This window comes from Rhamphochromis longiceps, linkage group LG2 (genome assembly GCF_057381845.1).
Source record: "Rhamphochromis longiceps isolate RC_006_pf linkage group LG2, R_longiceps_female_GT1.1, whole genome shotgun sequence".
NCBI classification, from domain to species: domain Eukaryota; kingdom Metazoa; phylum Chordata; class Actinopteri; order Cichliformes; family Cichlidae; genus Rhamphochromis; species Rhamphochromis longiceps.
The window spans coordinates 35,243,747-35,266,993 of NC_140558.1; the positions used below are offsets into that span (position 1 = coordinate 35,243,747).

The following is a 23,247-nucleotide window of genomic DNA, read 5'->3' on the forward strand; positions in this document are numbered from 1 at the left end:
TTCACAAGATCTCTGAAACCTGAAAACCACGACAGAGCCAACGATGTGCTTTATGGGTGGCTGTAAACCAGGACGACAATTAATTTGACCAAGGGGCACCATGAGAAACTGGGACTGTTGTGGAGGGCTGCACCAGTGCAAAAGTACAGTTTCTCATGTGACCCACTTGGTAAAATGTTGCAGAAGTGTTCATGTCTGCTATAGATATTTACTGTTACCCTGCTCTCCTGATCTCCTCCGTACATATTGCTAACAATCATTTGAAGGTCCAGAAGCATCTCTCTGGTCCTGTGTCATCTGCATCTACAGTTCATCTGCTGTAGATGGTTTTTTGGCCCAATTTTCTCAATGTGTTTAAGGACAGTGATTCAAGCTTTTACACAGTGTTACATTCTTCAGTATTACATTATGATAAAAAAAAAAACGAACACTGAAACTTCAAAACATTAAAGCAAGGATGAAAACTCACTGGAGAAGAAAGCTAAATGAAATAAAAGTGAATGAATAAAAAGACAGTCAATAGTTTCTGATATAAAAACCTTTGTGGACTTTATTGTGATTATTTCTTTGTTGCTGATGATGCGTCAGAGAGATTTCATTTAACATGTATCACAATATAACACAACAACCCTCAACCAGTGGAAACAAACGTCATTTTTGACACAAGCTCAACAAAAGCTGAACATTTGAGTCACAACATTGTGTTAATCAGTTGATTACCTGTATCCTACCCGTGGTTGAGTTTGGTGTTTACCTGTCACAGATACGCTCTGTGTTCTTCTTTCACTCTGCAGTTAAGCAAGGTTAATGAGTCCTCTCCTGCCAGTTGAGCAATTCGGTAATCTGTGACTACCATTACGACCAAATAAGTAATGAGAATTAGTCTGACCTGAATAAAACGTACCTGTTCTGCCTGTTTAATCTCTGTGTGTCATCTGCATACATTACTCACACACTGCGGGACTGACCTGTCAGGGCTACGTACAGCCTTCAGTCGAACCCTTCTCTTCTCTAACTGTTCTGATCTGTAATTAGATATTATTACAGGCTGATCGACACGCAGTAACACAAGCCTTCACGTCTACATTATTGCTCAGCTGGCCCTCCCACTGCCATTCATCACATCTTTGAGTTTCTTTAAGGTCAGATAAGCCTGAGATGAAAGAAAATGAACAAACACACACACACACACACACACATTTTTTTCCCTAACCTCTAATTTCTCTTTCCATCTCGTCCATTCATTCTTCATCTTTCCTCGATCAGATGACGGGTCTGTTCCCAAAATATGAGCCGCTATTTTTAACCCTCAGTCGTGTAACTTGGCTTTTCTGTAATGGATCTCTTTTCTGCCTCCACTCAAGAATTTGTCTCTCCATCTTATCAATAATCAATGAGGAGAGGGGCTAAAGAAAGACAGCCGAAAGACAGGGTTAAGATGATTAATGGAAACCTCATTAGGAACTGGAGAGAAGTGAAGCTATACATTATCAGCGCGTCTGGAGAACGCACACTATCGGAGGTTAACTGGAGATGCGAGGGGCAGAGCGGCAATGGAGGGAGCTTTCAGGGGAGGCAGTTAGGAACAAAATGAGGGGGGGGGGAAGTGAGATGCATCATCAGCTCAAAGCTGCTAGTGAAATGGACGGGGTTGATTGATGGGTTTTATTTATAGAAAGATGATGCTTTTAGTGGAATTAGTTGCTTTAGAACACCAAAAGGCTATGGAGTTGTTTCTAGCGAGCTGAAAAGCACAACATTACATGCTTATGAGAACATTCGTGTCTAAAAATAGGGGTCAGTGGTTACATGTTCACCTGTGCATGCACATGTGTGGGCTCAGCCATGCTTGGTGGATGAGATTATGCGTGCAGGTTTCCCTGAGGTGATGTGTTATTGCTCACTGAAAGCCTTTCATCATCGTATGGCTGCTGAGGTTGGTTTTTTTTTTGTTTGTTTTTTTGCAACTCTTCATCTCTTTCTATCTCTCACTGTTTCTAAATGAATAGCTGACCTGGGCACTGCAGAAAAACATCCAATTTGTTTTACAACAAAGGCTTCAAATGTGACAAGGGGATTGAGGGCAGATAGATTGGGAGAAAGAGACAAGAAGAAGGAGAAGCACAGGGAGCGACGAGGATTATTGTCAGGGGGAAATGATGGTGATAAGAAAGAGAAAAAGATGGGGGAAGAAGGATTCTGGGAAAAAGATTGAGATAAGATGGGAAAAGATGAGTGTAAACGACCGGGAAAACACGAGAGAATAACGAGATTACGGGAATTATAGGGAAGGAAAGGCAGGTTTTTATAAAGCCTGTGTTTGAGGTAGAGAACCCGGCAGAGAGGAGGGAAGTTTACCTGTGATGAAGGGGAAAAGGTGGAAAAAGGGGAGGAAGAGAAGGAGAGAGAGAGGTCAACGCACTACAGGTAGAAAACGCGAGGGAGCTAAAGTTCGGGAGGTATAGAGTGTCACCTAAATTATCTGGAGATAGCAAGTGGGGGCAGAGGTGCTGGAACTCAATCCCGGAGCCAAGACAGCAGCTGATGATAAAAACCTCCTCACCTGAGAGAGATGGACAGAAGCTTGATGAAACTCTGAGGAAAAGAACTGGAGGAAATACTTGGAAGGAAAGGAGGAAGCAGGAGAACATTTGAGCCGTAGCATTTTAACTCCTTTTGTGTTTCCCGGGACAAAGAGACAGCTGCAATCACTGCGTGAAGGGGACTGAATTTTTAACACATTTTTCAGAGTTTAAGAAAAGAAATCGGTCCAAGCTGACTTTTTTTTGTGGTGGGAGGGGGAGTTTTATTACACTTAAGACATAAAGAGCTAGAGCAGAGGAGAGGAGAGCAGGGGAGAGGGAAGCGAGAGGGGGAGGGAGGGGGAGGGCGAGCGACGAAGAGAGAGAGTGTGTGTGTTAGCCCGTGACACCGAGATGTTCATGATCATTCGAGAGCCGGCACCCGGGGGAGCCGCTGGAGCGATGAGCGCGCCACCAGAGAGGAGCGCAAAACAGGTGAGTGGGTGCAGATAGATATATATATAATTGTGTCTGTGTATGTGTGTGTGTGTGTGCATCCTTACATGCTGTGTGCCTATATCACATTTTATATTGTGCATGCTGAAGTTTTGTTTTGCCGAAAGAATGATAAGAGTCATTGATACAAAAGATGAACTGTTGATTTCTTGTGGAAAACACATGTTACCCATATGTGACAACTTATTAAAGTTTTAAAACAAACTGGATTACTGTAAATGGGTTAAAGGATTTCTATGTAATAGGTTAAAAATGATCTTTTTAAAAAGATTTTTATAATGCATGCATTTCATAACATTTCGACTTCTGCAAGTTGTGTATTGTTCTTATTTTGGCATCTTCCTTACAAAGTATGTTCATGTCACATCTTCCTAGAGCAAATGTTATAAACTAAACATCTCACGTTTCAGGCAGTGAGCGCTGTGGCACTGTATTTCATCTACAGTCTCAGTAGTATCGGTCATGCTTTATATTGATATAAGTTTGAGTGCACTGTTCTACTCTCCTCCACCCCTGCCTTCCCACAGGTGCAGGCTGCTATCAAGAAGAAGGTGGAGAAGCAAAAGAAGCGAACCAACGACCAGGGCGGGGGTGGCGGAGACGCTCAAGCTGCTGCTCGCAATCAAAAATCCAAATTACCCCCGATGACGGCAGCAGAGGCGGGTGAGGACAGCGAAGCGCTGGAGGAACAGCTGGAGGAGTTGATGGAGGGACCGTGGAGGAGAGAGAAGGAGAAGGAAGAGGAGCCCGTCGACCTGCTGCCCATAGTGGACTCGGTGTTTGGACAGGTAGGAGTGTGTATGTGTGTGAAGCTCATCTGTTTCATACTCTGCAGTGGACGTGTATGTGTGCGTTCTTGTATGTATGTCTGACACTTTTGTTACCGTGTGTGTGTGTGTGTGTGTGTGTGTGTGTGTGTGTGTGTGTGTGTTAGAGTGTGTGTGAGTGAATAAATGTGTGTGCATGTGCATCAAGTTCTCTGGCTGATTGAATGTCTGGCTTCACAGAAACCCTAAGCCTAAGCCTTCACTTCAAATTTAAAGGGTGGCTGTGGTCCAGCTTTTGTAAAGTAGCGGTCTCTCTCGCAGCCCTGCTCTCTTTGATCTGGCAGTTCAGAAAGACACAAAGCTAAATTCACAACGGCAAGGTGAACATTAACCATTTTGCCTTGTAGTTTAACCCTCGTGGAAAAAGCCAGAGCTGCAAAGCGCAATGAGTAGAAGGATGATAGCGTGAGTTTGAGAGGATTTAAGCTCTACTTTGGGAAACATTACCAAAGTGTAATCCGTAATAGATACCAGTAAAGTCAGCCAGAGATCTGATGGACACCCTATCGCTGCAGCCATTCTATCAGCTCCATATCGCATCACATCCCATCAATCACATGCTAAGAGGTGACACATGACACGGCACGATAGGCCACACCATTACAGCGCTGTAACCCGAGGGCCAGACGCGTGGGCTCGCGGTGTGAGACAGCGGTTTGTGTGTGAAAATAAAATCAGAAGGGATTACACCGAAGTTAAATCCCTACCCGCTTCCTGCTGCTGATTTCAAGCATGGCTTGTGAGTCAGTCAGTATTTTCTTTTTTTCTTGACATGTAGAAAGAGTCATGTCCACCTGATCGCGTCAGCAAACTCTGAGGAGGGTGACGATGAGTGGGGCTGAGGTTAGAAACAGGAAAGCAATGTAAAAAAAAAAAAAAAAAAGTGATGTCAGTGGTGATGCAAGTGATCCAAATTAAGAGAGAGCAGCAAGTGAGTGGGAGAAAGCAGCCAGCAAAGTCGGAGAGAAGAGAAGCTTGAGTACTCAAGTGCAACAATATGTAATATAGCCTCAGATCACACTTGCTTACATAAAATAACCTGAAATTTTAACACCAGTGTTGAAGGAGCAGCTTTAAGAGCTGTGAGTGAGTGCACCATCGGGCCCTTGGTCACATGAATGTGATCTTGGTCAGAAACTGAATTTCTAAATGAATTATGTGAACAAACCCCAAGTAAGAGTAATTTCCCCCTCACTAACCGAATAACAACTATCCATCAACACGACGATATGTTCAACATGAATTTGATAACAATACATGAAAGCATCTGCTTATAAAAGCATGCCTAAAATATGCAAATGGTTGCAGAAAGTTGCTCTGCATGCAGCGCAGCACAAATTGAACGTTAACTGACGTTTAACCTGCCGGCGTTCTAGTATGAAGTTCATGTGATGTAATCCAGCCCATGTGAGAACAAAGCAGGTGACAGTCCAATGATTTCATGTGAGCGAGTGAGGACCATGTGCACACGGTGCAGCATCCTCACTTTAAACCAAACATTTCCTGCACTATGAATGCGTCTGAAGCATGAATTGTATATAAAAGATGGTTACACCATAGTAATAGTTAGTGAAGTCACATTTTTGAAACTTTGACTTCATCATTATCATCCTGTCAGCTTTTTTTAAAGCTAGCCGCCACATGGGAAGGGTGAATCACAAACGAAGGGACACGGCATTCTGTGACAACGAGCACACACCGCTTTATTGACATTGATGTTTTGGCTCTAATAAGAAACATCATGCACTTGAACTTTCCAAGTGAGATGATAAACTCATCAGAAAGTTTTCACTGAGGGCACAGACCAAGCGAGCTGCAGGTTTTATCGTCTAAACTTACAATGCTGTTGACTTCATTTTGGAACCAAAGCAGTCTCCCTCTGCTGGCCATTAGAAATGAGGCAGGCTTAATAGACTTCTGCACTGGCCTCTATTTTAGACAGTCTTAAGTCTTAAGGGAGCTCTACAACTATACTTCCTTCCTTCCTTTTTTCATCCCTTCCTTCCTTCTATCCATTCTTCCTTCCCTCCTTTCTTCACTTTCTGTCTGTTCTGTCTCTTCTAGTGTTTCCCGGTGTCTCGACAGCTCTCATTTCTGGAAACCTGCTGATGTACACCTGACACCAGATCACACTCACATCAGAGATCAAGAGTATGTTGAGTCCAAAACAAAAGACAGAGTCACGTTACCTGAGTATGGCACATCTCTATCATACACACAGCACACACGCACATATGTGTGTGTGTGTGTGTGTGTGTGTGTGTGTGTGTGTGTGTGTGTGTGTGTGTGTGTGTGTGTGTGTGTGTGTGTGTGTGTGTGTGCGCGCCCACTTCTCAAGACCATCTCATTTACGTGATTAATTATAACCATCAGTAAGAGAGACCCAACCTGGTAGTTAATCAGATTTAATGGTGTCTTCAGTTGCAATTACTGGTGTTAAGTTTTGTTTCAATGTGCAGCCAATAGAGTGAATCATGCTGGAGCTCACAGAAAGAAGTGATTAATCTGCTAATATTATGTGCTGAAAAGCTGATACTCATATTTATCTATTAAATGAATGTATGTAAGTTTGAAGGTTGAATTGTATATACTCTACTCAAGGTTTGTACTAATTTGTACTAATACTAATAGTCTGTACAAGGTTGGTACTTTCGGAAATATGTTTTCCATCTCAGACAGCTAAAAATGTAAAACTTAGAAATGACAGTTAATTATTAATTTATTGCAAATTAATTTTGATTTGTAGGTACAAATCAAAAATACAGAAAGTCTTGCACTGAAAGCTTTGCAAGAAAAATCACAGCACATCTGCACTATAAAGTGATGCTTGGGCTCCAGTTAGAGGAGTTGCAGCAGTGCTTGAAAGTTAGTGAACCCTTTAAAAGTTTGAATATTTCTGCATATTTATTTAATTAAAACTCAGTAGATCTTTGCACAGTTGAATGAGGTAAATGAAGAACATGATATGTGTTTATCAGACTTCTGATACCGACTGTCCACATGTCCTCACAGATGTGTAAAACTGGATCTTTCAATTAAAAAATAAATGACGTCTAATATTTTTGTCACATTTTATTATTTTGACTTATTAAGGAGCCAAATCACAACAACAACCACCTAAAGGTGCATTATATTATAAAGGAAAAGACCCTATAATCGATTAAAAAAAACAACAACAATCAGACGACCTCCTTTAAGCAAACACTTAGCTAAAGTGGGAAGAAAAACTCCCTTTTTTGTTGTTTTTTCCCTGTAGAACCCAGAACAACTGGTGTGTTTTTTTAAGATATATTATATATTATAAGAACCACTGCACAGAAACGTGTATAAAACACGCAACTGTGTTAAACAGTTTTCATGTGACCACCACTTTGATGAAAAGCTTTACATCCCAAACATCTCCTGTAGTGACTCCCTCATGTACCTTTGTAAAATAAAATAATCTGTTTCTATCAAATCACATGAAAGCTCTTTGAGAGAAGTGATCTATCTTCATGCCACAAAAGCGTTCTTAAGCTGCAAACTCGTTAATTCCAGTGTTGGCATTCCGTGTTTATCAATCACAATAAGAGTCTTATTGCAGAAAAAAAAGGAAAACTAGAAATCTAGATTTCCATTTCTAATATATGACTGCTTAATCTGCCTAAAGTATCTCCTAAAAAATAAACAAACAAATAAAAAGTTGGTACTCTCCCAGACATCCACTGCTGCAGCTGGCAAGTGATACTGATGTTAGACCGGTCCTAAGGTGGCCTCTAGTGGTCACTGGAGCTTATTGCAATAGACAACGCATGCATGCAGAGTTGCCATTAGTTTTAGCTAATGAGTTTAAGAACTCTCTCTGCACACACTGATTGTGCTCTAGTGTTCTATGTTCATGTTTTCTTGTTGCTGACTGAGAGTAGTATTTCATTCAACTGTACGCTTGTAGATGTATCCACTGCTGTTTCTATAATTTTCTCCACCCCACACTGTATGTATCAATTAGGGCAACTAATAGCTAATAATAAACTGCTAACTGGGTGTATGATTTAGTACGGAAAAGTACAAGAGAGACAAATTTGGAGAATGAACAGCAAGAGCCAAAACTGGATGAGTTAAATCTACCTCCTGCAGTGTTTTACACACACACACACACACACACACACACACACACACACACACACACACACACACACACACACACACACACACCCTATGAATCTCTTTTTCCTGATCCTTAGTCGTCACCCTAAAATCTAAAATTAAAAGAGTCCCCACAATGTGACTAAACAGAAAGATGAGTGACACACACAGACGCACACACACACGAGCCGTATGGATGCACTGTAGTAAGCAGCATGCCAAATCTGCTTTTGGAGAGATTTGCCGGCAGATGCTTTGTAAAAGCTCAGATGACCACTTAGCATTGCTCTCATAACCTCCACTTGAGATTTTAACTTTATGCCATTATAACTGACAGCTCAGCCAAAGTAGTCCATGGATGTAAGAGCTGAAGTTCAAATTGAAGTTCATTGTGCTTTTCAGTTCGACGTGAGCTGACGCACTTGAACGCCACCAGGGTCTCACTGTGAGTTGCATAAGCTGTCATTTTGTGAAGCATTACAGCTCACTTGTTGTATTTTTCCATTGGTTTCTAATTTAATTACCACATAATTGAAAAACACATCTAATACTTGTTGGAAAATACTTCACAAATCACAGCTAAGTCAACTTCTTATATTTTTCAAAAACGCAAACACTCAGTTTTTCTTTTGTTACTTTAGCAGGTTTCATTTTTTCACTTTCACATTTTACATTTGGTACACTTTGTACACTTTGTACCCATTTTTGTGATCTTTGGGGCCCATGAACTGAGTGTCACAGGGACCCTTAATAGCTTGGACATGTTTTAAACATACATGACAAAGCAATGAAAACGTACATGTTATGTTTTGCATTAGCCCTCATGCTACATGTACAAATGACCACTGATAGAAGGGGATCACACTCTAAAACATCATAAATAAATCATAAATATAAAATAATAATAAATAACAACAAATGTAATAAATAAAGATTCTTTTATTGTTGTAAATAAAATGCAGAGGACATGCAGAGGGTTGGTGAGATAGAGGAGGATGCTAGGGACAGAGTGAGATGGAGGCAGATGATCCACTGTGGTGATGCCTAAAGGGAGAAGCCAAAAGAAGAACATCATATAGAAGCACCTTTTGCATTTATTGCATGTGTTGAATGCCACATGTTTGACATACATTGTTTTATCCGGTGACTGTGGAGGTCATTTAAGTATAGTGAACTCTGCCACATTCAAGAAATGACGAGTGGGTATTACATCAACAAGGCAATTTGCCCCAGAGCACTGAACTCGCTGGATATTTTCTCTTTGTTGGATCATTCTCTGTAAACTCTAGAAATGGTTGTGTGGGAAAATCCAAAAACCCCAATACGTCAGCACCAACAACCATACCACATTCCAAGTCACTAACATCACCTTTCTTCCTCATTCCAATGCTCAGTTTGAATTTCATCAGGTCGCCTCGACCATCTCTGCATGCCTAAACCTATTGAGTTGATGCCATGTGATTGGCTGATTAAATGTTGTGTTAATGAGAAGCTGAAACCGTGTGCCTAATAAAGAGGCCAGTGAGCGTACACTGTCCAGTTTGTCCCAGCCTGACGTTGATATTAGGTAACAGCTATAGCACTCCTACTGGCAACAAGAGGTCAACCTGATGTGACAAACATCATCATATTTACATTCATTTTACATCATGTGTTCTTTAATACCACATAGTGCACACATGCAGTGATATGTAATCCACAAAAAGTCCAAGCCTTAAGACATCTAAAGTAATAAAACCCTCTGGTGTTCTTCACCTCTGATATTCATCTTTAGCCAAGAATTTGTTTTATATCTTGTTTTTAATATTTATGGTTTCAAATAGTGCATGCTCTATTTCCAGGCCAAGTTAAAATATTTAAATTCTTGTTTATCCACATGAGAAAAGTATGTCTGTTTCCATTTCTTCCTTTGAATGTCTTTAATGTATTCTCTTCCCTTTTTTCTCTCTCTATCACCCTTTCCTCTTTAATCTGAAAGGGCATGGATTAATCCCGCTCCGTTCGTGTCCTCTTAATTCTCCCTTTAAAACTCTTCACACTGTAGATGAAGTCATTTGAATGCTCATGCAACATGTTGACATGAGACAGAGAGAGAGAAAGGGGGGAGGGAAGACCGAGTGACAGAGAGGAATGAGGGGGGGATTAAAAGCACCGCGTGAAGAGCCGAGAGTGATGCTGTTTCTGTGGAGTGACACATAAGCGAGCTGTGTTCAGTGCGCTCCACTTCTGCTCAGTCATCCAGTTTGTTTTTGTTTTGGGAAGATCATTTGGTAACGTGTTCAGTTTGGTTTGGGTCAGTGGAGATGACCATGAATGGATGAGGGCCGTTCCTCTTTTTCCATCTCTGTTTTATCCAATATGATGACTATTAACCAGAATGGGAAACTCAGAGGGATTTTTTAGCTTGTGAGCTTGAACTTGACTTTAGAAGTCCACAGAAGAAGAGCGCAGGGAAATAGGAACATAGAAAAGTGACAGGGGAGGTCTGGTAATGGGGAACAAACCATCTCTGAACGATAAAATGAAGAAGGTAAGTGTACTTTATCTCCTCTTTGTTAGATTCGAACTCACTGCAGCTTAATCCTCTTGCTTGCACTCGCTGACTGAAGCTTTTTGCCTCCGTGACAACCGCAGCTTTCTTTGGATGTTGTCTCACTGTATCATTTTAACGATTGCATGTAAATTAAGAAAACAGGAAAAAATATATTGTCGAAATTCTAACGCTTTCCTTTTTTTTTTCCACCAGTGAAACTGTTTCCTTTTATGGTAGTTACAGGAAAGCTTAGTATACAGACTGCATCACTTAAAGTGCTATTTAAGGACACACTGTTTGTGTGCAGAAAATCGAAACGTGCAAATTAAAGAGATCAAAATAATAGATTAAAGTAAGACTAGATTAAAATTTTAAAACATATAAATTAATTTTACAAAAATGTATATTCTTTGTATTTGGATCTGTATTTATTTGTCCTTTTTATTTACTGTCCACACTTGTTTTAGAAAATAAGTTTTTGTTCATTTATTCCTTATTTTTTAATTATCCTCCATTTAATAATTAAAATTAATTTGTCATACTTTTTTCAAGATTATTTATGCATTTTAAAGGATAAATAAATACAAAATCCATATATATATATATATATATATATATGATGAGCTTATCAATGCTTGCATTTATTTTAATAGTGATTTTAGATCCATGATTGCCATATTTATTTATTTAGCTTTTTTTTACTGTTACTTGTAATGTTCACTGCTTCCTACTATTGTAGCCGTGTTACTTACTGACGTGTAGTTAAGCTGTCAGTCTTTACACTAGAGAATTAGCAAACTCACATCAGCTAGTTTCAGCAGCTTGAAGCTGCAGCAGCAGGATTGAGACTTATAGATTATTTTCAAATCAAACTGGTTTCTCACAGTGAGGACTGAGGCTGATGAGGGCCTCCTGCAATAATGAGCAGCTGTATCTATCCTATAGTTCTGGCTTATTGCCTTTCCAACGTTTGACTGTAGAAAAGCAGGGGTCTTACTTTGCCTCTGAAAAGATATTGACTTGCTTGATCAGTCACACATTTGGTGTGACGGACAGTAAGTTTGGTGGTTTAACACCCTGATCTGCTTCCAAAGCGGGTGATACACTGGCGCTTCCATCGTAAGGTGAGGGCAATGAGCCAGCAGCTGGAGGGAGATGAGGATTTGGATGTAGAGGATAAACCGTTCAAGGAGTCCCTCGGTGCGCTGGTGAAGAACTGCAACATGCTGCACAACATCGTGGGCCCGGCCTGCATCTTCCTTAAACAGGGCTTTGCTAGGACGCTCGTATGTAACAGGAAGTCACAGAAGTGTGCACACTGTGTCCTACCACAGCCAAAGTGCAACTTTTTCCACTTGTGTCGATTCATTTTCATCCCCACATCGTGGCTGACCCTCCTGCTCTTTACCAGCTGTGTCATCCCCCCCTGCATTAGTGGCTCGGGTCAGACAATTAAAATCCCCAGGCAACGGGCAAGCTTAAAGGGGTCAATCACTGAGAGATCATTGGAAAATCATTGACTGGCCTTGTGGAGCTTGTACGTGCCCTTGGTAAAGAAAGGATGCAGGCCTTTGTGTGAACTGTGAAACAATCACACTGATGACCTGTGGCCTTTGCTTCACTTCATATAGGTGAAGACAAAAATAAAATAAAATAATGGTCTAAACCTTTTTAGTGGATGTTTTTTTAATTGGATTAGGAGAAATAATAGACTGCCCAAACAGGGGCAACTGGAATAGAAAACTTCACATCAAAGTGGAAGTGCAACACTTCTGGGAACGCTTGGGGATTCTTGCTGGAAGGAATGCTAGCCACAACGTTGCTTTGCTCTACTTTTATTGTCAGGATTTCTTTTACTGTGTGAAAATGAGAATTTGATCAAAACAAATGCAATCAAATAATAATTCGGGTTACACACACAAGCTTGAGTAATGTATATATTTAGTGTACGGACACATACATCCGGACAGTGGACATATTCCTAAAACTAAACCTCTGACATGTCCTAGTCTCTAGATGTTTGCAGCCTGGCATCCTCCAAAAAGTAATCTGGGTACTCACTGTAATCTATGGTGCAGGAATCCCTGCATACAATAATCAGATATACGGTTTAATCCATGTAGATGCCCTGGAGCTTTCTATCTAATGCAGCTTAAGGATCATTTTCAGCATTTCATTGATGTGCAACACCCTGGAGTTAAAAGAACATAAATATCATTGTGATTCATAGTTCTCAAAAAATGAATCTTTGTCCAAAAACATTGGCCAGACGTCAAGACGCTAATTATACATAACAAAAAATATTTAACATTTCCTCTCATTATTCATCTTTTCTGTTTTGTTTCACTTGGTGCTTCTGTTTTTCATCTGTGCTCTGTCTAGCATCACGTGTTAAGTGACACAAGCTGTATGTCTGTGTGCTTAGATTGTGCTCCTCAATGCCTGCGTTTACTTTTTATTGTCTTATTGCCAAACAAACATTGTGAATATTTTCAGTATGAATGTTTGCAAGGTGAGGGGAAATCTATAACTGTGTGAAACATGAAGCTAATATGTGAAAACTTTCCCCACGGCAGGACAGAGAGCTGCGGCCAGAGGAGATCGAAGGTGAGGTGATTTATCCGCTTTTTTTAGCTGTACATGCATTTGATATGATACCCGCCTTACCAGTAATAACACGTGTTTTGCGTGTGTGTGTGTGTGTGTGTGTGTGTGTGTGTGTGTGTGTGTGTCTTACCAGAGCTCCGTGAGGCATTTGTGGAGTTTGATAAGAATAAAGATGGCTACATCAGTCACAAAGACCTGGGCGAGTGTATGAGGACTATGGGATACATGCCCACAGAGATGGAGCTCATTGAACTGAGCCAGCAGATCTGTGAGTGCAGCAACAGCCTAAAATACACGAGACAGCAGAACAGAGTGGAAATAGATGGCAACCGTGTGTGTGTGTGTGTGTGTGTGTGTGTGTGTGTGTGTGTGTGTGTGTGTGTGTGTGTGTGTGTGTGTGTGTGTGTGTGTGTGTTTCAGGTGGCGGTAAAGTGGACTTTGAGGACTTTGTAGAGCTGATGGGACCCAAGATGCTGGCAGAGACAGCTGACATGATCGGAGTCAAAGAATTGCGAGACGCATTCAAAGAGGTCAAGAGACATGCTGTCATTTACAACATAAAGACCTAAACATAAATTTAATTGTAGTGACTTTATTAACAGCAGCATTGGATTGTAGCATGTGACTTTGCTGCTATGAAAATATCAGTTGTGGGGGAGGCCTGTAAATCAGAATCCATTGGGAACGATAAACAAATAAGACTAAGCATAACCCTTCAAATATAAAAGAAGAAATAGAAGCACGCAGGAGTTTCTGGAATGAAACTTGGATAAAAATAATCATTTATTACTGTGCAGTTTGTTTATGGAACAAGTCAAGCTCATTTCTCCTTTGCAGACCTTCATTATGGGTTCAAATAGACAGGCCGATCTTTGTAACCATAAGTGGGAGGTAGGCTTTTTTCACAGCAGATATTGTGACATTTCATAGCAGAAAAATCACAGGTATGCATAGTTTAATGATGGCTGGATTCACTCAGGTTAGACCGTTTCAGGATCCTGGCATTGTGCATGCTCACTCACTGGAATAGCAAACAGAGCCACTTCATTTTTACCTTTGAATAGTATACTGTATGTTAATGTGCATCAATTTACCAGATACATTAGATGTCAGCATGTCAGTTCATAGCAAAAATATTAAACGTCACCTTATGTCCCAGGGCAGGTCACATAAAACATAAAACAATAAGCAAAAACATACAGATACACAACACAAACCAACAAAAACAAACACATCTGTGTTTAATGACACCTTCATTTTTCTTGCTATAGAAGGCCAAACAGGTCCGAAATACTAAAATATATTCACATATAAAGAAATGAGAGCTATGAAGGTTAGGCTACAGCAAATGAATCCAAAAAGAAACACAGTAAGTGCAAAACAAACGTCTGAGAGGAAAGAAACCTTCACTGTTTTTAGTTGTCATTTGACCTTTCAGGGCAGTTTTCTCATCATGTTAGTGGCCGACAAACCTACAACAATGCATGAGGAATATTTCTGTTAAAAATGAAGATTTCCTAGATTATAAAACTTTAATATTTTGTGTAATTAAAGTCACAAATGCATGAGCAAAACACAATAAATATAATAAGTAAATAATTGAAGAATATTCATAATTGTGCTTAAAAGGACTGTTTCTTTCTGTCTGTATCCAGTTTGACTCTAATGGTGATGGCCAGATCAGTTTAACGGAGCTGCGTGAGGCCATGAAGAAGCTGATGGGAGAACAAGTGACTAACAGAGAGATCAACGAGATCCTCAAAGACGCTGACCTGAACGGAGATGGCCTGGTGGACTTTGAAGGTGTGGGAAGGCCTTGATGGGATCAGTTGACTGATCGTGTTTATCCTCCTCTGTTTCTCTCTCACTTCTTTTCTTGTCTCTTTCAGAGTTTGTGCGAATGATGTCCCGCTGACCAGTCCACGTGTCAGACAGACATTACGCAACTGCTGGCTAAGCATCACACTACTCTGTAGTGGACATCCTTCATTTGCTCTTAAGAGCATGCATCTCAAATTATATTTTTGTATTAAAAAGTAATGAAACAAAAAAACTGTTGTAGCTAACAAAGACTGCACATGTACGAATTTAAAGGTGTAATATGTACAGTAGATAAATATGTCAAACATATCAGCAGCTTCACATTTACCATTTTCAGTTTTTTAGATGTATTTTTATATGAGTGTTTGTTCTTCGAGTGTAAAAGCTTGTTTGTAAAATCATAGACCTGTTTTTAATTAATAAAACATATATAAAATGGACAAATTGTTCAATTATTATGACCTGATACATAATTAAAGACCCAGACTAGTTTGATGGACAATGAAGTACTAGAAGGACCAACTGCTACACATAAGGAGGATGACATGGATATAATATATTTTTAAACTGATCAACTTTTCTATATTTGTATTCATTAGTAATCTACATAACCAATCTTTAAGGAAATTAAGGTAATAAACAAAGATACACTGAGCTCTAAAATCTGCCGTGCTGTAAAGCATTTGGATTGCGGCTGATGGCAGCTATTACATGTTGTTTATGCCAAATTCTGAACATTCAAATGTTTCAGTAGACTCATCACACAGCTGACTGGTGTGGCACCTGGTGTGGTCTTCTGTTGCTGATGGCTGATTGCCCAGATATGCTCTTTTGTTGTCCTCAGGTCAAAAATGACCCGTAGGCGAATGGCAAACAAGTATATGGGAATCCCGAGGACAACACAAGGGTTAAGCGAGTTACTGTTGTCTTTCCTTCTAACCCGAAGCACTCTGGTCAGCCTCCTCTGACCTCTGGCATCAACAAGAGATTTTTTTTCCCAATGAACTGCTGCTCCCTGGATCTTTCCTGTTCTTTGAAGCATTTTCTGTAAACCCTAGAGACGGTTGTGTGGGAAAATCCCAGCAGATCAGCAGTTTCTGAAACACTCAGATCAGCCCGTCTGGCACCAACAACCAACAACCGTGCCACATTCAAAGTCACTTAAATCAGCTTTCATCCTCATTCTGATGCTCGGTTTAAACTTCAGCACATCGTCCTGACCATGTCTACGGGCATAAATACATTAAGTTGCTGCCATGTGATTGGCTAGTTCAATATTTGAACTAAAAGCAGTTGAACATTATATTTTAATTTCAACATTTAAATTTTTTATTGAATTTTATGCTTGGCGAGGTTAGAATTAACTAAAAACTAAAACTAGATGTAGAAAAAAACATTTTTTTTAATTAAAATATGAATAAATATAAAAATTTGGGGAAAAATTAAAACTAACTAAAACACTTTTGTTAACTTGAAAAGCTAAAATTTAGTTAAAATAGAGAAACGATCCTTAGTTTCAGTATTTCTTAGTCACTGATGGACGCATTTATTGAGACTCCGGAGGTCTACTAAACTGCTTTCAAAAAGTTCTGCATTTTTATTGTAATACCTTTGGTCTTTTTCCTGAATCCTGCCTCTGACATATGCCCTGCAACTAAAAAGACTAAAATTAATGCTGAAAATACTAAATAAACAATTAAAAAAACAATTAAAACTAAGCATTTTCAATAAAAAATAAACCAAAACAAGAAAATCCACTCTAGAAACTGAGTTAAAAACAAAAACTCAAAACGAAATAAAATTAATAACTACGTAGAAAATACAAAACTAGAAAATAAAAAACTGTGATAACTCTGGTAGATTCATCGCTATTAAGATGTTTTGGTTTGGGGGGTTTTACAATATATAAAAGAAGTTTAAAGGAAATGAGTTTGTGTTTTATGTTCAATTCAAAACAGAAATTTCGATGGGACCTCTTGTTATGCAGAGCCTGTGCACAATGCAGCAGTCACATGATCAGAATCACATGTCTGAAACTGCTCTGCTTCCCAACTGACTCTTTTTCTATGCAACACAAAGCATTGTGCCACTGGGAGGTTTTTAAAGCTGAGTATGCAAAGGTTTAACAAACCCAAACCAGAAACAACATCAGTGTTTATTCAATGAATTTTTAACAACCATATGTTGACACTGAAAACTGTGATCGCACAGAAGAAACACTGGCTCGCATTATTAAAATAAAGAAAAAAAAATATTTTTAGTGTCCGGCTGTCCACATTTTTATCCATTTTTTAAATGATGTGTTATTGATTTATATTAATTTAAGTGATTTCTATGTAATAAGTAACAACAACGACGTCTTTGAAATCAAGATTTTCCTTTTTATTGAAAACTTGGCCAGGATTCTGTACAGCAGAGAGGGTGTGCAATGCACAGGGGCAGGAAGACGAGGGAGCAGGGGGCTCTAAGGACTCAGTTTCCCATGGTGCATCATACCCTGAGCTGAGAATCGTGTATGTAAAACAGTAAGAGACACTCCGTTCCCTCTACTGTGTCTCAGAGGTCTGTGGAGGGGAATGAAGCGAGGGACTAAAAATAAAAATAAAAGAAGAAAAGGGAGGAAAGCAAAGCTCAGCCCACAGGGGAGAAAGAGAAAAGTAGAAACAGAGAGGAATGGAGGGTGGTCTGATGGTTTTGTGGTCCAGCTGGCCCTTCCACTGAGGTGTTTTCTCCAGTCAGGGGCAGACATAGATCCTCACCCTTCCCCTCACTGCATTAGATCAAAGACCTTCTTAAGGTACTAAGGTAAAGGCCTCAGACGTCTCTCCCCCTTTCCCGCTTCCTCCGCCCCTCTCCCTCACCTCCGCTTTTTCTCTTTCTCTCCTTCCCTGAGCCTCACTTGCTGGCCATGGTGTAGCAGCCCTGTTGGTGCCACTGCATGTCACGGATACGCCTCACAGACTGGAACTGAGGATGGCGGGCGCCATATTCATTGAAGTGCCTGTATTCGCCCTTCTCCAGCAGGTACTGGCTGCCACGGTATCCAGGGAACTGGTATCCCACAAAGCTGGGAAAAAAAGATGAAACATGTCAATTTATTTGTTTTTATGGCCTTTAAATTTGGTATTTAAGCTCCACTGATGGTTGACACTCACGTTCCACAGCTGACAATGATGCTGCCCACTCTGTCGGTGAAGCCATAGGAGAACAGGCTGGGGACGTCATCGTCCATGATCTCCATCTTGCGGCCCTTGAACTCTCCAACCTCATACAGGCAGATCTTGTGCTTCTCGGGGTCCTGGCACATGGGAAAATAGAGGGAGACAGAGGTTTTATTTAGAGGGGAGTCTAAAGAGGAAAAAAAGTGACGTTTTAAAGAAATAGAAGATTTTTACCATTCTGACGGGCCTGAAGGACAGCAGGTAATCGTTCTTCTGGCAGTTGCTCCAGGAGTCCCAGCGGGGATACTCTCCCTTCTCCAGGATGTACATCTCACCGCAGAAGTTCATCTGCTCGAAGCCCACGAAGCTGCGGACGAGGAAGCGTCATGAAGCAACCAATCTAAATCTTAGATGCACAAACACAAGTGTATTTCATTTGACACTTACGGTCCACATTCAACACGCAGGGAGCGCACGCGGTCCATGCCCATCTCACACACATTCATGCACTCATTGCTGATTTCGATCATGCGACCCTGGAAGTTCTCCTGGTCGAACACGTACATCTGGAGGAAAGTAATACGTCAGAACAACATCAGTAAGGGTCTGTGATGTGAATTTTTTCAGCGTAGCCACTGTTATCTGTATCTGAAACAGGAGAGAACCACCCACCTTGTAGGACATCATTCCCATCTCAGACTTCTTGCTCTGGGCAGCCTTTCCGTCAGTCTGGGAGGAAGTCTTGGATTTATCTCCGCTGGACATGATTACTGAGTGGAAAGAGAAACGGAAGAAATAGGGAGAGATTGTTTATTCGTGTGATAAGTGCAGCCTTTCGTATTGCCACGAGATTGTTGAGGAACTCAAATGAATTAAAGGTAAAGGAAAGCTTAAACCTAATCTATGCCCTTTCCGCTTGCTGCTGGACCTCCTGCTGGCGTGTGAGCGTGTACCTTACCTGTGTGTGCGATGCCTGTGCCGAGCCTCACTCAGAGTGTGTGTGGCTCGGAGTGCGCCCCTCGCTTTTATACGCTGGCGCACATAGGAGAGGGATTATGGGAAGAGAAACAAACTCGCTGAGGTCAGAGACAAGAGACAAAAGAAACCCCGCATCATCAGAGAGGGACGGACCAAGGGTGATGGGGATGGGCAGAGACAGAGGAGGACAGACACCAGCTGGAGCACAGACTGGCCAATTAAAAAGTAGTCAGGTTTAGATTTCAGACAGTTTAGTCTTCTGTCTCCCCTTGAATGCGTGATTTAAAATAAAACCAAGTTCCCCAGACTGTAGGAACAGAATGTATGAAGAGTAAAAATGTGTAAGCTGTTTTATAACCCTGACTGAAAACTATAAAACCATAACCCTTTAAATAAAGTGTCAGATGTGTATTTATGCTTTTTAAAGGTTAATTACTGTATGATGTATACAACCTTTTCATGTCCCACAGACAACAACTGGCAACATAACAACAGGCTGCACAATCTAGCCTGACTTTGAATGAATAGGTGTTTAAACTGGGATGTAACTGGAAGGTACCAGTTACACTGTGTTTTACTTGTCTGTCTGACTGGTAATTTAGGTCAAACTTCCTGATCATTAGGGTTAAGCAGCTTCAATTAGATGCTACTAATTAAACAAGAGAAAACGTAAACCTTCCATTTCTGTACATTCGTTCACATCGACCCAGTTAAAACTTTATGCGTGGCTCTCTGCCGCGCCGTTAATCCCCACATTTTCCGCCCCGATTCCGACCCTTTGTGCGCGGGGCACGCGCTGGACTGCTGACCGGGGTCCGAACATACTGGAGAGGCTTTTGTTTCCGAGCCTCGGCAGCACTTTAGGATCTGCTGAGCTAGACGCTGGAGGGGGACAACAGCGTCCAGAGGCCACACAGCAGCTCCGGCGGCGCGCGCATGGTTACTGTGTCAAAACGGAGAGCTTGCATGGTCCGAAGCGTACGCGCGAACGCGCAGAAGTAGGCGCGCTCCCCGACCGTCGATATAAAACTGAAGCGCCAGGTTCTCTGAAAGCTCTACGCGAGGCAGGCGGTAGGCGCGTACCACTCCCGAGCTCTTCCAATAAAGTGCCATTCTAGGTAAGGCTGCATCTCTGCTTTCAGCTCAGCTCAGGGTCCGACAGACAGGTGGTGCTTTCACACAGAAACTGAAATCCAAAAGCACTTTGTGACACCTGTGAAACACTTCTGTTGCTGTCAGTCAGATTGTAAAAAATATATATATATTTGCTTTAAAAGTGTGAATTAGCTGTTCATGGCCAGACCACCCTTCAAATGTCGTAGCTGTGCAGCATAAACGATGCAGAAGGTGGAGTTTGAAGTGGAGTTACTGTGAGCGCGAACACCAGCGTGTTTTTGTCCGGTTATTTTATCTAAATTATTATTTTTAATTATTACTATCTCTGACACTGTTTCACCAAAAACTTCCTGTTCTTTACTTTACATCCACACATCCAGGAGTAAAGATGTACAGAACTACAAGGTCCCCAATGATCCAGCCCCTGGTTACCTCAGGAATGGGCATGGCTCCTTTCTTCAAGGTAAACAAATGCTCGTGAGGAGGTGTATATGAAATGTTTTATTATAGCCTTTGGAGCAGCAGTATCTAAACTCCTCCCCACTTTGATCTGTCTCCACAGGTGACCGTGTTTGAGCAGGAGCACTTCCAGGGCAAGTGCCTGGAGTTCACCTCCGAGTGCTGCAACATCCAGGAGTGCGGACTGGACAACATCCGCTCCATCAGGGTGGAGAGCGGAGCGTAAGTCTCAAAACTCTCTTTGTTACTAATAACAAATAGATGAAAACAAAACCCAGTGGACCAGCACAGAGTTAAAGAAATATATATAGACTTAATCCTCTTTTGATCACATCTATTCCAAACACTAAAAAAAACACTAAAAATTCTTGTAAAAAGAATACAAAGATGTGGGGGTTTTTTTTTTTTAATTGTAGCTCACCTGCAGTTGAAAAAAAGGTTGTTTCTTTACTGTAAATCTCACTTTGGAGACAAAAAGAAGAGCCGAGATTTTATCAGCGGTACAAAAACCTACATTACAGACCAACTCTTAAAGGGAGCATCATGTAAACCAGCCTCTCTGTGTCTCTTCTGTGAAGCTGGGTGGGTTTCGAGCACCACGACTTCCAGGGCCAGCAGTTCATCATGGAGAGAGGAGAGTACCCCCACTGGGACGCTTACAGCGGCTCCATCTCCTACCACGTGGAGCGCCTCATGTCTCTGCGCCCCATCTATTGCGCCGTGAGTACACCCCGACTCTCTCAGGGTCCAACCACATCCTCCTTTTGAACCCTGAAATCTCAAACCTAACTCTTGGATTTTTCTGTCCTGTTCAGTCCCACCAGAGCAGTCGCATGCTCATTTTTGAGAAGGAGAACTTCTTGGGTCGCAGCGTGGAGATCTGTGATGACTACCCTTCTCTGCAGGCCATGGGATGGATGATGCCTGAAGTCGGCTCCATGCACGTGCAGTGTGGCGCGTAAGTATCACCCTAAAAACGAAAATGGGGATGGTACCCCTAACCAAATATTCATCGCAGTCCCTATTTTGTGACCATTAAACATCATCTGCCTATAAAACTGTACTCTTAAAATAATTAAAATCCATCATCAGCACATATTATTCCCATTACTAAATCCTAATTCTGACAGCAGCTACTGAAAACTGACTCTGCTGCCCTCTCCATCTGTCCCACAGCTTTGTCTGCTACCAGTACCCTGGCTACAGAGGCCAGCAGTACATCATGGAGTGTGAGAGACACAGTGGAGACTACCAGCACTGGAGGAACTGGGGCTCCCACTGTCAGACCCCCCAGATCCAGTCCATCAGGCGCATCCAGCACTGAGAGGAGGACAGGCTGAGACTGAGGCCACGGCCCACGGACAGCAGCTCCCCTCAACTCCCGCCTCCTTTTACCCATACCCCCCTCCTCTCTATCTTCCTCTCTTCAATCCTTTCCTTCATTTTGACTTGAGCCGCGACAGCTGCCCCAACCCGACATCACCACTACTACTGATTTACAGCCAGAGTGTGATAAGAGACAATATCGCACTGTTAAAAGCACAGGGAAACACACGCTCCACACGCACACACACACCGACATAACTGACACACACACTGTGTCTTTTTACTTTGGTTTAGAGGTCGCTACACACCCGCACACAAGCACACACCTGCGCTGTACTCCCGCCTGAGCTCGGCGATGAGCGTAGGAGTTCAAACCGAGGGGAGACGAAGCTCCAACATGGTGCCATGTCCAGGAAAGTCTCCCACGCTGCAGTCCCTCACTGAGTGCAGCAGACTGTGATATGGTGCAGCTCAGATGTGTTTTGTTGCAGTTGTGTGTAGGAGGTTGGTCCACAGGTTGATAACTAATAAACTCATTTTCACTTCATGTATTCTTTTTTTTTTTTCATTATTTCAAATTCTGTATGTGATTTAATTTGAGCCAAAAGAAAAAAATATGTGAATAAAGTGGGCTGCCCACTTCCCTTCCTTCTCTTCTAGTATGAAACACATCACCTGCAGGGCTGAAGTTTCTCTCAGCAGTAATCATGTTCAAATATGACATATACCTTGATAGGACACAAAAACATGCAACAGGAGTTCTTTTTTATGCTAGTCATGCTGCGCTGCATTTATAAGTGTTTCTGCCAGACTAATTAAAGGGACACACAGCAGAGGCAAGTGGAGAGAATGATGAATACCGAGGGTTTTTTAATCTGTGGAAGCTCTCAGTGACTGATAGTTAAACATAGTACATCTTAAGAAAATAAACAAACTAAATGAAAACAAAAAGATTATGTTTTCCAATCTTTTTTTTTTTTAAAAGTTGGTAAACTATGTAAAATATAACTAAAACCAGAATGCTATTATTTGGAAATCACATAAACCTATATTTTATTCACAATAGAATATGGAAAACATATATTTTAACAACAACCTGTAAACATCTGGGAACTGAGGAGAGCAGTTGTTGGACTTCTGGGAGAGAAATGTTGTTCTTGTTATTCTAGCAGCTCGACAGTCCTTCGTCTTCTTCATCGTATGCCAAATGTGTTCAGATGGTGACTGCAGGCAGGACAGTTTACCTCCCAGACTCT

At 41.3% G+C, this 23,247-nt stretch overlaps 3 protein-coding genes across 3 annotated transcripts; 2 read left to right on the plus strand and 1 right to left on the minus strand.

Annotated features, from left to right (window-relative positions):
- The first annotated feature begins 2,936 nt into the window (after window positions 1-2,936).
- Window positions 2,937-15,258, plus strand: LOC146677738 (calcium-binding protein 2-like). The gene is made up of 7 exons (XM_085382627.1): window positions 2,937-3,017; window positions 3,566-3,826; window positions 13,100-13,130; window positions 13,264-13,398; window positions 13,551-13,660; window positions 14,786-14,933; window positions 15,020-15,258. The coding sequence occupies exons 1-7, from the start codon at window positions 2,937-2,939 to the stop codon at window positions 15,043-15,045; spliced, it is 792 nt and encodes a 263-aa protein (XP_085238753.1). The 3' UTR covers window positions 15,046-15,258.
- Window positions 15,259-17,301: 2,043 nt separating this feature from the next.
- On the minus strand, window positions 17,302-19,094 carry crybb1l1 (crystallin, beta B1, like 1). Its single transcript, XM_085382631.1, has 6 exons — window positions 19,071-19,094; window positions 18,785-18,882; window positions 18,560-18,678; window positions 18,347-18,479; window positions 18,107-18,249; window positions 17,302-18,018 (listed from the first exon to the last, which is right to left on the minus strand). The coding sequence occupies exons 2-6, from the start codon at window positions 18,875-18,877 to the stop codon at window positions 17,847-17,849; spliced, it is 660 nt and encodes a 219-aa protein (XP_085238757.1). The 5' UTR covers window positions 18,878-18,882; window positions 19,071-19,094; the 3' UTR covers window positions 17,302-17,846.
- Window positions 19,095-20,077: 983 nt separating this feature from the next.
- Window positions 20,078-22,813, plus strand: LOC146677740 (beta-crystallin A1-like). Its single transcript, XM_085382640.1, has 6 exons — window positions 20,078-20,208; window positions 20,587-20,669; window positions 20,769-20,887; window positions 21,244-21,385; window positions 21,481-21,623; window positions 21,842-22,813. The coding sequence occupies exons 2-6, from the start codon at window positions 20,595-20,597 to the stop codon at window positions 21,987-21,989; spliced, it is 627 nt and encodes a 208-aa protein (XP_085238766.1). The 5' UTR covers window positions 20,078-20,208; window positions 20,587-20,594; the 3' UTR covers window positions 21,990-22,813.
- The last annotated feature ends 434 nt before the right edge of the window (window positions 22,814-23,247 follow it).

Coding starts and splice junctions, on each gene's coding strand:
- LOC146677738 (XM_085382627.1), top strand. CDS start 2,937: ATGTTCATGATCATTCGAGAGCCGGCACCCGGGGGAGCCGCTGGAGCG. Junction 3,827..13,099: donor TGGACTCGGTGTTTGGACAG/GTAGGAGTGTGT, acceptor TCCCCACGGCAG/GACAGAGAGCTGCGGCCAGA. Junction 13,661..14,785: donor TGCGAGACGCATTCAAAGAG/GTCAAGAGACAT, acceptor GTCTGTATCCAG/TTTGACTCTAATGGTGATGG.
- crybb1l1 (XM_085382631.1), bottom strand. CDS start 18,877: ATGTCCAGCGGAGATAAATCCAAGACTTCCTCCCAGACTGACGGAAAG. Junction 18,679..18,784: donor TGGGAATGATGTCCTACAAG/GTGGGTGGTTCT, acceptor ACTTTCCTCCAG/ATGTACGTGTTCGACCAGGA. Junction 18,250..18,346: donor CCTTCAGGCCCGTCAGAATG/GTAAAAATCTTC, acceptor CCCATGTGCCAG/GACCCCGAGAAGCACAAGAT.
- LOC146677740 (XM_085382640.1), top strand. CDS start 20,595: ATGTACAGAACTACAAGGTCCCCAATGATCCAGCCCCTGGTTACCTCA. Junction 20,670..20,768: donor GCATGGCTCCTTTCTTCAAG/GTAAACAAATGC, acceptor CTGTCTCCACAG/GTGACCGTGTTTGAGCAGGA. Junction 20,888..21,243: donor ATCAGGGTGGAGAGCGGAGC/GTAAGTCTCAAA, acceptor TCTTCTGTGAAG/CTGGGTGGGTTTCGAGCACC.